This window comes from Amphiprion ocellaris, chromosome 12 (genome assembly GCF_022539595.1).
Source record: "Amphiprion ocellaris isolate individual 3 ecotype Okinawa chromosome 12, ASM2253959v1, whole genome shotgun sequence".
Taxonomy (NCBI): domain Eukaryota; kingdom Metazoa; phylum Chordata; class Actinopteri; family Pomacentridae; genus Amphiprion; species Amphiprion ocellaris.
In genome coordinates this window covers 3,923,006-3,935,839 of record NC_072777.1, presented here as the reverse complement: position 1 = coordinate 3,935,839, position 12,834 = coordinate 3,923,006, and the positions used below count along the sequence as shown (strand labels likewise).

Genomic DNA, 12,834 nt, shown 5'->3' with positions numbered 1-12,834 from the left:
TGGTGGCAGCGAGCAGCATTAACTCTCCTACTACCTCCAAATTTACTAACAACTTTTATCCTTGAGGTCAGTTTGACTCCAGCAATTTAAACCTCCAGAAAATTATTATAATAAATTTGTTCCCCATGTCTATGTGCCAGGTACTTTAACCTTCCTGTTGTTCTCATTTATGAGACCCAAAAAGTATTGTTTCCTTGTCTGAAAATAATCCAAAAATTCTGCAAAAAATTCCCCAAATTTCTGAAAAATTGCAAAACATTCAGGAAGAAAATTCCAACAATTCCTTAAAAATTTCCCTTAAAAGTTTTATTTTAAAAAAATCTCCCAAATCTGGCAAGAAAATTCTTGCAAATATTTTCAAAAAACGAGTAAAAATCTTCCAAAAAAAAATCCTAAAAATCTCTAAAGTGATTACATATGTCAGTAAAACTTCTGATATTTTCTTGAAGAACATTCACATAAAAATCAACCAAAATCAAGCAAAATTCACTGGTTTTTGGTTGATTTTTTGTGAATGTTCTTAAAAAACATTTTTGACATTTCTTTTTTCCACTAAAAAATATTCAAAGATTTCCCAAAAATGTTGAAAATGTGGATATCAGAAGTTTCACTGTGTCAAATTGACCCCAGAGACAATAGGATGTGTTTCCTGAAGAAGAAAGGAATGAATTATCTGCAGCTACGTTGCATTTTTTGCAGCAGAAGGTGACTACAAGTTGTGCTGATTCAGTACGTTGGCATGTTTTGAGTCATGTGATTCACATTTTATTTTAGCATTTAGCATTTTATAAATAAATATGCTAAATAATTACTAATAAATAAGCAGTTTTGGGTCCTGCTTTGCTCCTGTCACTTTTCACTGTAATATAAAATCCTGCAGCTCTCATTTGTGCAGTTAAGACGCCATAAATAATAAAAATAAAAAAGACGGAAAGTTTAATGTCTTTGATTTTATGATTATTATTTGAGGAAAATGGGGGGCAATGGAATAAACAAACATTTCTTATTTCTAAGTAAACTGGTGGTTTCATGAGCGTTCTTAACTAGTTTCCTATCTGCTCTGTGTAAATACAGTCCACAGTTTAGCCAAAAAGTCCCTGCATTCTTGTCCTCTGACTGGAAGTCGCAGATGAGTCACTAATTGCTTCACAGTTGTGCCGAGAAGTGCAGAGGTTTTTTGTTTTTATAGAATATGGTTACAGCAAACGGTTTATCTCTAGCAACTTGTGAAATAAGGTGTGTGGAATAAAGGGATTTGGACAATTTTATGCTCTGATCTGGATCATTTTCCAGGTAGTACTGAGGAGTAATCTGATTATTACTCTTTTCTTTGTTTGTTATTTTACAATTTCTGGCTCTGATGAATTGTGTAACTCTTGGTGATTTTTTTTAAAAGTAAATTTAGGGATCCCCTTCAGATGGCCTTGTTGGGTAAAGGGCATTTCTAATAAAACACACCATTTACCGCCTTTAAACCCCTGAAAGTGAAGGTGTAAATAAGATTTTTTAAAAATTTTTGGTAAGTCAGGAATAGTTGTGCTTTTAAATATGAATAGATATTTATGGACTCTGAGGGATAAAACACACAGAACCCCAAATTCTACTTCACAACACTTCTCATTTTGACATTTGGGCAGATAAATTCATTAAAATATGCAACAATTAAGGTCAGTGTATATATAGAATATACTAGACTAGAATAGAGCAGAATAGAAAAGAATACATTTTATGACAGAATAGAGTAGAACAGAATACATTTTAATAGAATAGAATAGAATAGAATAGAATAGAATAGAATAGAATAGAATAGAATAGAATAGAATAGAATAGAATAGATTTTAATAGAAAAGAATAGAAATATTTTCTTAATCCCCAAAGGGAAATTCTGTTACAGCAGCAAACAGAAAGAGTGAGAAGAATAAGCCAAAACATCCAGTAAGTCAAGTGAAAAATAAGAAATAAATAAAAAAGGCTAAAGTACAAAATGCACAACAAAGTGTAAAAATGACTCGAACAAAAATATACGGTGAAATGAGGAAACTAAAATGTCCTGCAAACAGCTGTGCAGTACGGTGGATATGATTAGAAAGTGGTATTAGAATATGTCAGAAGCCAAATTTAAGCGTTCACAGCCAAAATATTTTCTCTGGGGGTCCCTCAGACTCCTGGAGGAAATATTTACTGTCTTTAACCTCATGGAAACCCCTCTGTGACGTACCTTAGCAGCAAAGCTCTCCTGGCCAAAGCCGTCCAGTTTTTCTACCTCCTTGATGTAAAGCAGCTCTGCTTCAGCCGTCTGCATTCGACTGGAGACGACAGACAGACATAGAAGCAGACATTAGCAATCTTTTGTCTATTTTCAGTCTTTTTCTTAATCTTGTTGCACAAACACTCACCAGCCACTTTATTAGGTACACCTGTTCAACTGCTTGTTAACACAAACAGCTGATCAGCCAATCATATGGCCACAACTCAATGCATTTATTCATGTAGACGTGGTCAAGACAACTTGCTGAAGTTCAAACCGAGCATCAGAATGGAGAAGAAAAAGGATTTAAGTGACTTTGAACGTGGCATGGTTGTTGGTGTCAGATGGGCTGGTCTGAGTATTTCACAAACTGCTGATCTACTGGGATTTTCACACACAACCATCTCTAGGATTTACAGAGAATGGTCCCAAAAAGAGAAAATATCCAGTGAGCAGCAGTTGTGTGAACCAAAATGCCTCGTTGATGTGAGAGGTCAGAGGAGAATGGACAGACTGGTTGGAGATGATAGAAAGGGAACAGGAACTCACATAACCAAGGAATGCAGAATACCATCTCTGAACACACAACACATCCAACCTTGAAGAAGATGGACTACAGCAGCAGAAGACCACACCAGGTGTCACTCCTGTCAGCTAAAAACAGGAAACTGAGGCTACAATTGGCACAGGTTCACCAAAACTAGACAATATGGAAAAATGTTCCCTGGTCTGATGAGTCTCCATTTCAGCTGCAACATTCAGATGGTCAGAATTTGGTGTAAACAACATGAAAGCATGGATCCATCCTGCCTTGTATCAACGGTTCAGGCTGCTGCTGGTGGTGTAATGGTGTGGGGGATATTTTCTTGGCACACTTTGGGCCCCTTAGTACCAACTGATCATGGTTTAAACACCACAGTCTACCTGAGTATTGTTGCTAACCATGTCCATCCCTTTATGACCACAGTGGATCATCTTCTGATGCTACTTCCAGCAGGATAATGCACCATGTCACAAAGCTCAAATCATCTCAAACTGGTTTCCTGAACATGACAATGAGTTCATTGTACTCCAACGACCTCCACAGTCACCAGATCTCAATCCAATAGAACCTTTGGGATCTGGTGGAACGGGAGATTGGCATCATGGATGTTCAGCTGACAAATCTGCAGCAACTGTGTGATGCTATCATGTTAATATGGAGCAGAATCTCTGAGGAATGTTTCCAACGCCTTGTTGAAAGTATGAAACGAAGAATTAAGGCACTTCTGAAGGCAGAAGGGGGTCCAGCCTTTTACTAGCAAGGTGGACCTAATAAAGTGGTCAGTGAGTGGATATACAAACAGTATAAAATGTAGCCAACAGTACCAGTGACTCTTGTGCTCCTCAGCGACCTTCTGGGTCCAATCTTCCAGCACCTCATCTACATTCGGCCAGTTCTGAGGGAAGACAGAAAAGGAGGGGGGAAACAGCAAATAAAAGAGATGAAGGAGGAAACTACAAAAACAAGGAAAGATGAGTATCAGGTGATTAATGGAGGATTAATGACAGGCAAAGTGCTTTTTAAGGTGATACATTCAGTATCCACTTGATGTTAATCTCAGCTCACACTCTTTCGTTGTGTTTTCTGCCTGTCAGTCGGGTATGAAGAGGGAGGAGGATTGCAGATGACAGAAGAATGTGTGCCTCCAGGCAGCACATACATGCAGACACACAAACACAACTCGTATCTGAACAGAGAAGGTTTAAACACTCACCACTGGGAAGAGAACGTACTCCCTGAGGAAGTCCTGAGAGCGGAACTGAGTGAAGTCTCCAAAGTCGGCTAGAAATGACAAACATTTAAGATCATTTAGACAAAAAAACTGATGTAGCTCATTATCATTCATATCAGTGCAACACTATTTAATGTAGTGTTTTTATGTTACATTTGAAGTAATAATCACTTAAAACTCAGTGTGGTTACTTCGCTAAGGAACGCGGTGGAGTTATGTGATGATCGGTGTCTGTCTGTCTGTCTGTCTGTCTGTCTGTCTGTCTGTCTGTCTGTCTGTCTGTCTGTCTGTCTGTCTGTCTGTCTGTCTGTCTGTCTGTCTGTCTGTCTGTCTGTCTGTCTGTTCGCAACATTAATCAAAAACAGACTAACGGATTTGGAAGAAATTTTCAGGGAAGATCAGGAATGGCACAAGGACCAAGTGATTAGATTTTGGCAGTGATGCAGCTTATAGTTTGGATCCACGGATTTGTTAAAGATTTCTGTATCATTGTGAGATAGCAGCACAGCGTCCCTGTAACTATGACAACAAGTGAACACTATGTCAGCTGCCTGCTGATGATCACATGATTGTGATCCTACTATAAATCCACCACTGTGGACTTATCAGGACTTATCCGTTGGAAATGATACAAGGAACAACTGATTAAATTGTGGAGGTGTTTCTGAGTCCCATCGAGTCTCGCCGCCTGCTACATATTTAGGTCACACCATTCAGTATCCGTACATAACGTACACAAGCATAACACACACCTGTGTTCAACACAAGGTGATATTGTTTGTGGTTTCATCTATACTAAATTGCCACATTCTATGTTGCAGTGATTTCTGAACATCAATAACTAATAAACAAATGCTGTATTTCTACAAAAAAGCTGCATTTCTGACAACGCCATATGGAGGAATGAGCAGCCTTGCAGGAGTACTGTGCTCTCTGAGGGCTTTTCTAATTTTGTTATGTTATTTGAGGACAGATTTGTCTTGAAAATGAGACCTCATATCTTAATGAGTTTACCTGTATAAATAGAGGCTAAATAAATAACGACGACAACCTTTTTACATTATAAACTGACATTCTCTTTGTTGTTTTAAAAAATGCTCCTGTTGGTCTTCATCAAAAGGACTTTAGCTGCATGTTTAGTTAAGAGATGATTTATATAATAATGTTATTATTATAATTTGTGAAGGAATTTGTGTGACATATTAGGATTATCACAGCCACTCCAAACAACAATTTGGAAATACATTTTTTCATTTTATTTATATAGCACTAATTCACAGCATAAATCACCTCAGCACAGAGAGGTTGAGACTTTACTGAAATTTTATTATCAAGAGAAAGAGTTCGAGCACTTTGAGCAGGAACTTACCACCTGTTAATAATAGAACCATGTTCTCCTTGTTATAAATAGCAGATTTTGATATCCAGACTGACTTCTAAAATTACTAAGTACCTAAAACTAGACTTATTTTAAAATTTAAAAGTGTTATATAATACTTCTGTGGTGGAAACTGGCACAGATGCCACATCAACTTCCATTTTGTCTAAAATCCTTAATCCTCCAAACCCAATACAGTTTCTGGGTTTTTTTTTTGCATTTTTTGTTATTGTTGGCTTATTTATAATTGGAATACAAAATACTGCAACTCTATAAAAACTGCTGGATTATTTATGGCTGAAATAAAATTATGACACCATAAATCATAACAAACTTACATTTTTGTGACTATATATTTTATAGGAACTGAAAAACTGGAGTCAACGTACAACATTTTTCCAAGTTCCCACAGAAAAGGGCGACTCTGAAGATTATATTTTACTGCTAACATTTTAATGTGTTTTCATACTTGTCTCCTATTTGCAGCCTGCAGTTCAGCTGAAAAATGACAGAATTTTTTTCACTTAACTGTTAATTGAAGCTGAGTCACTGACGGATTCCTGGTTGTACAAAGGAGCGCATCATTTTTTGTTTTTAACAGAATCTGGTTAGGTCAAATAATGTATTTTTGGTACATTTTTAAACAAGTCATGTAGAATACAGTGATTTTAATGAAATATCACAAGTGTCAGCATAAAACTGGATGCATTTCCTGACATGTCACAGATCAGTAGTTCAAAATTCATTAGAAAGTTAAAAATCTGACAGTACTTTCTGTTTTTACAACTAAATAGTGTAATTGTGGCATTTTTTTGAAGACAACATGCTTTTCACACCCACTTTGGGGCTCAGAGGGTTAAAAAACGAGTTAATTCCAGATTTTTTCCACTGTCATTTGGTATAAACCTCGCAGGAAATTGTGTACTTTACTGCTAAATATTACAAAAAATAATGTATACAGTAAAGTGACAGTCCCCCCACCTGCACAGCGTCTCCGCAACATGCTCAGTGTCCCAGATTGTGCTACTTTAAGTGCTGTTGTACTGTTTGTGGGACAAAAGGAGGCCCGGCGGAGGATCCTCGCCTCCTGCCAGATAAGAGTCTTCCTGATGCTGCTGAGGCCAGCCTTGGAGCTGGTGATAAGCTGTGTGTTTACATTCCCTCTGGGACACAGACAGCACCCAGGAACAAGAGCGAGAAGATGGAGTGAGGCTGTGTGTGTGTTAGGACTGATACCATAGGAACTCAAGTGGACTGGGTTCTCCCTGTGGTATGCAGCCATATAAGGTAGCGAAGTCAAGATGACCTGAGAAAGTGTGAGTTTGTGCTCACTGCTTCTCCCTGTCTGTCTGCTAGATTATTCACACGAGATGTTTGTTCGTGTGTGCGTCTTACCTTGTACTGCTAGGCCAGCTAGTCTGATCCCCTGCTCCACAGCGCAGTGTAGACGTCCATCCAACACCTCCTTCTTCACCTGCAGGTAGTACTGGTACCTGCAGAGGAAACAGGGAAGGAAGGTAGAGATAAATGGATGAGATCTTTGACGTGAAAGTAGTGACAAACACTTCACTTCTGTCACTGCTGATGGTAGAAAGTAACAAAGTACATCGATCAGGCATAACATTATGACCACCTGCCTAATATTGTATTGGTCCCCCTTTTGCTGCCTAAACAGCCCTGACCCATCAAGGCCTGGACTCCGCTAGACCCCTGAAGGTGTGCTGTGGTATCTGGCACCTAGATGTTAGCAGCAGATCCTTGGATCACACTTGTTTGTCCAGCATATCCCACAGATGCTCCATTGGATTGAGATCTGGGGAATTTGGAGGCCACGTCAACACCTCAAACTGGTTGCTGTGCTCCTCAAACCATTCCTGAAAGAGGCCACAGCCATGAGGGAATACCGTTTCCATGAAAGGGTGTATATGGTCTGCAACAAGGCTTAGGTAGGTGGTATGTGTCAAAATAATATCCACATGGATGGCAGGACTCAAGGTTTCCCAGCAGAACATTACCCAAAGCATCACACTGCCTCCACCAGCTTGCCTTCTTCCCATAGTGTATCCTGGTTCCATGTGTTCCCCAGGTAAGCATCACATCCAGCCATCCACATGATGTTCATCAGACCAGGTCACCTTCTTCCATTGCTCCTTGCTCAAGTTCTGATGCTCACGTCCATTGTTGGGTCTTTCAGCGGTGACAGGGGTCAGTGTGGTCACCCTGACTGGTCTGCAGCTATGCAGCTCCATACGAAAGCCCAATGTGTTAACCCAGCCTCCAAACTCCTCAGATCCCAATGTGATGGAGCATCAGAAGAAGCCTGATCCATGAAGGCCCCACTCCACAATCCACAGGACCCAACGGATTCACTGCCAAAGCTCAGGCACCAGACACCACAATACACCTCCAGAGGTCCGGTGTCCAAGCCATGATGGGTGTGAATTGTTCTGGCAGCATGAGGGGGAACCTACACAACATTAGGCAGGTGGTTAAAATGTTACACTACCAAGTTTGGGGTCACTTAGAAATGTTCTCATTTTTGAAAGAAAAGCAGTTTTTTTCAATTAAGATAATCCAGTCTAGACATAGTTAATGTAGTAAATGACTATTGTAGCTGGAAACAGCTGATTTTTAATGGAATATCTCCATAGGGGTACAGAGGAACATTTCCAGCAACCATCACTACTGTGTTCTAATGCTACATTGTGTTAGCTAATGGTGTTGAAAGGCTAACTGATGATTAGAAAACCCTTGTGCAATTATTTTAGCACATGGATAAAAGTGTGAGTTTTCATGGAAAACATGAAATTGTCTGGGTGACCCCAGACTTTTGAACAGTAGTGTAAATGTAGCTCAAAGCCTTATGGAGCTGCTAGCATGGCTCCATTTGTTTTCATTCTTTCTTTGAGCGAAACTGTACCAAAAGTATGACTAAGTGGGTGGCAGCACAGTCCCTGTTATTAGCTTCCTCACCAGAGTTTGGTTGGTGGTATTTTTCCAACACTGTCTCTGAACACCATTTATGTAAAATCGAGATGGAAAACGCGATGGGTTCCAGTTTGACACATTAATCCACAGGAAGTAAGCTGCACATTTACAGCTGAGAGGTTGCAAACACCTTCTGAAAGACGTTCAGTTCTGCTTCTGTTCTGTGCAACAGAAAGTCTGCGTCAAGACAGTGCTGGCAGCAGCATTAGCTGGCTAAAACAATGCCAGAGAAGCCTGTTGCAGAAGTGAGGAATGAGTGAATCACCTCTATTTGAAATACCAGTGAGTCATTTTTGACTCAAGCGGAATGCCAAATGTATACCAGTAGGGGCTAAACATTCTGATTTTATTGGTCTGTAAATTTTCAGCCAGCAGAGAGCATGTTAGACGGAGCTGACGCGCCGAGGACTGGGTTTAATCTTAGGTAGAATCAACACAAGCTGGACAAAAGAGGAGCATTATAATTGCTGTGCGAATGTGAGGCGAACTGGGACTCATTTCGCTGCGGTTTGGGGCAGTTATGGTTTTGCCAAGTGTAAGCTGATATGATGACACTGCTCCGATTGTTGCAGCCTTCACAAAATGTGGTGAAAGTCCCGAAACCGAGAGGCCGAAATACGCCGAAAGTTTTTCTGAGCTCCTTTTTGTCCACTTTTAGCCGTGGTCCAGCTGGATGTTTGTCTTCTGAAGAATGGAGCGGCCACACAGGAGGAAAGAGGGGAACTGTCAGGGTGACCGGGCTCAGCTGCACAAAAACTCCCGCACACGCACACCGTTTCCTGTTTGCTGCCATGGTGACCGCAGGCCCAGTCTCTCCAATGTGAGCTGTGAGACACCTTTTTCTGACGTCCACACGAGCTAATGCACACAGCCAGAAGGAGGGTTCATGCCAGAGTAACCAAACATCTATGTGGAAACCACAGAGCTACATGCTTAGTCATTCCCCAACTCCTCTTCTTAAACACAGGCGCAAAAATACACTAAAGTTAGAGTTTTCCTTCACTTTTATGTCATTTGTAGAACCGGCTCTCACCCATCCTCTTAATTTACCCCCCTAAAGCTTCAGCTTCATGCCCTCCATCACCTCCTTTCATGTTTCATATCCCCCCTCACATTCTCTCCCCCACTTCTTCATGTTCCATGTCTTTTTTGAGCTCCCCTCAGCCTACTGCCGGGCCTATAATCTGACCCCGCCCTCCTCCCTCACCCTGTCATTACACCCGTTGGCTTAGCTGCCATTCCGTTCCCGTGGCAACCCTCTAATTAGCCAACCCCAACCGCCGAGGCTGCAGCGAGGGGGCGGGGCCTGGTGCGGTTTGGAAGGAGGAGGGGGAGGAGCCTCGTGGGAAACAAAAAAAAAATGTAAAAAAAAAAACCCTTCAAATGATTGTGGACTTTGTTTTCACAAACGCTCCATGTTTTCCCAGCAATCTCCGTACGGGGTCTGGAGAAATGTTGAGGTCGACAGCGGTCGGTTCTCATTCTGAGGTTCAATGGTAACGACATGATGGTGTTTACACAGTTGCGAGGCCAGTGGTGGCGAGGCGGACAGTAAACTGTTGAAATAACTTTGAACAAGTGAAAGCGTGACAGTAAGAGGCAGTAAAAGTCATCCTCATGGGAGAGTCCGCGTTACACAAAACAACCACAATCACATCTTATAGGGCAGCGGTTTCCAACATTTCTGACTTTTGACCCATAAAACAAACCTCTGTCTATCTATGACCTCTTTAGCAAGTTATCTACAGGTTAAAAAAAATCTGTCAGCACTTTACAATAAGAATACAAATAACTGCCCTGATCTTGTGTTGAAAGTCATGCTTTCCTATTCTATTAACCTGATAATCCATGTCATTTTGTTTGTGCTGTTACATAGTTCAAGTCACTCACATGTCGCACCTACACCACGGTACAGAGGAACATTTCCAGCAACCATCACTCCTGTGTTCTAATGCTACATTGTGTTAGCTAATGGTGTTGAAAGGCTAATTGATGGTTAGAAAACACTTGTGCAGTTATGTTAGCACATGGATAAAAGTGGGAGTTTTCATGGAAAACTTGGAATTGTCTGGGTGACCCCAAACTTTTGAATGGAGATATTCCATTAAAAATCAGCTGTTTCCAGTTAAAATAGTCATTTACCACATTAACAATGTCTGGACTGGATTTCTGATGAATTCAATGTTATCGTCATCGAAAAAAAAGCTTTTTTTTCAAAAATAAGGACATTTCTAAGTGACCCTAAACTTTTGAATGGTAGTGTATATATGACCTCTTTCAGCAAGTTGCATTTATCTACAGGTTAAAAAAAACTGTCAGCTTTTTAGAAAAAAAACAAAACAGATAATTTCTGTTATTTTGTGCTGAAAGACATGCTCTCCTATCCTACTAACCCTGTAATCCATTTTATTTCCACTGTTACATAGATCAAGTCACTAGCATTCTCCACTTATGAGGTTAAATACATCCATCCATTATTATCTATCCACCGCTCAATCCTCATTACGGGAAGGCCGGGACACGAACCAGGGATCTTCTAGCTGCAAGGCGACAGTGATAACCACCGAGTCACTGTGCAGCCTGATAGGAGAACATCTGTTTTTTTTAAATAATTGTGAGTAATTGTGCTAGTGTAGTTGAAATTATTACCCTGCCCAGATTTTTGAGCATATTTCAGTCTCAAAGATGTCTAGACATACCTGTAAGATAAAGTAAGAACTTAAGAGTAATGAGATTTTCCTGAAAAATATTTTCTTTTCTCATGTTGGCTGCCTTCTCATATCATTTTTAACATTTTTTGCTAAAGAAAATGAGTTTATAAAACAGCACGCTTGACTGGACGTATGACTACTTCAGTTTAATTTATTTTTGTGTGAAGATTTATAATGTCAGTGATTTGAAAAACTTGGTTTGAAAAGTCTAAAAACTCTGCCTCAGTGCACATTAAAGTTTAGCAAACTGCAATTCAAAACTCTGAATGATGCATTAAAGCTATAAACAACACTGACAAGCACAAGGAAAGTTGTTGATGTAATGTTCCCAACCGCATATAAAGACTGCATGCTGCACACTGAAGGATTTAATTACAGAAAGATTCATTCATCGGTTCAGAGATCAGTCTCATGGCAGTGATTTGAAATGGTTGCAAAGTGAGATATTACCTTACATTACAAACTCATTTGCACAGATAAACACAATTAAACCATTAAAAGTTCTATTTTAAATTGTGCTGTTTGTCCTAAAGTTTCCAAAGAAACCAAATGTCGGAAACACACAAAGCATCACGATGAAACAGACTCACATAAAGCAGAATAAAGCAGCAAAACAACAGTAGAGACTCACACACTGAGCTGAAATGCAATTAGTGTGGATAAAATAGGCAAATAACTCTTATAAATACTTTGTTTTTCAAATTCTTAGCTTTGTTGGAGGCACTAACCCTAACTGCACTTTGACAATGCAAATAAAAAAATCAGTGTCTTGTAAAACTATTGTATTTTATATGTAGGTCTTTCCAATGTACATTAAAAAAGTTTTAACATGCATTTTTTATGAAAAACGAGTGAATTATCTTCACGATCTGTGAGAGGTAAAGAACTCCACTAAATATTGATAGAAATGGTTATTAATGGAGTTAATAATGAGACATAAACAATGTTTGTTGGAATTTTTTGGTTTCTGACATTTTTTGGATAATTAAACATGCCCTGAACATCACTGCTGTTCCTGAGAAATGAACCTAACAGGAGGGTGAAAGCATCTGTAACACTTGAATGTGTTATATTCCTGACTTGCATGCCTGCACATATTTGTGCACAAAGACGCCCTTATTGCAGCACACACCTGGCACGTATGTCAGAATGACATCACGGTGCTGTAATAGCAGGTGAAAACACAAACTAAAACGTGAGGTAAAGCCTCATTACTGGGAGTTTCTGGTGACATTCACCATGGCAGAGTGTGCTGCTGGCAGTGCAGGCAGCCTCACAGGCACAAAGAGCCCTTTATATGCCCACGCATGTCCAAGACATGCTGCCAGATGTCCAAGTGGCCCGGACAACAAGCCTGCGAGCATATGTGCATGCATGCATGAATGTGAGTAAGTGTGTACATATGTCTCGACCCCTCCTCCACCCCCACCACCTCCTCTGCAGTGGTATGACCCTGACCACCCCCTCAGCCCCGGGATGGGTCCAGACGGTTTGTGTGGGAGGCAAGAGGATTTCACTTTGAAATGTGTTGAATCAGCAAGGGGCACAACAGAGTACAGCTGTGTGTATGACTGTGTGTGTGTGTGTGTGTGTGTGTGTGTGTGTGTGTGTGTGTGTGTGTGTGTGTGTGTGTGTGTGTGTGTGTGTTGGCGATAACTAGCTGAACAAAGCTAGGATTTCAAGGCTGCTGGTGCTGTTAGCCTTGGGGGCTGTCGAGGCCAGCTGGCCCCGCTC

The 12,834-nt window shown here is 40.3% G+C and overlaps 1 protein-coding gene across 2 annotated transcripts in view; it reads right to left on the bottom strand.

Annotated features, from left to right (window-relative positions):
- Positions 1-12,834, bottom strand: part of LOC111584659 (protein tyrosine phosphatase non-receptor type 14) — a 70,156-nt gene that overhangs the window by 23,159 nt on the left and 34,163 nt on the right. For both annotated transcript variants that reach the window (XM_055015773.1, XM_055015774.1), the window contains exons 4-7: positions 6,797-6,894; positions 4,006-4,073; positions 3,617-3,687; positions 2,219-2,306 (exon numbers count right to left, since the gene is read on the bottom strand). In XM_055015773.1, the coding sequence (XP_054871748.1) occupies positions 2,219-2,306; positions 3,617-3,687; positions 4,006-4,073; positions 6,797-6,894 (325 nt within the window). The remainder of the gene's footprint in view (positions 1-2,218; positions 2,307-3,616; positions 3,688-4,005; positions 4,074-6,796; positions 6,895-12,834) is intronic.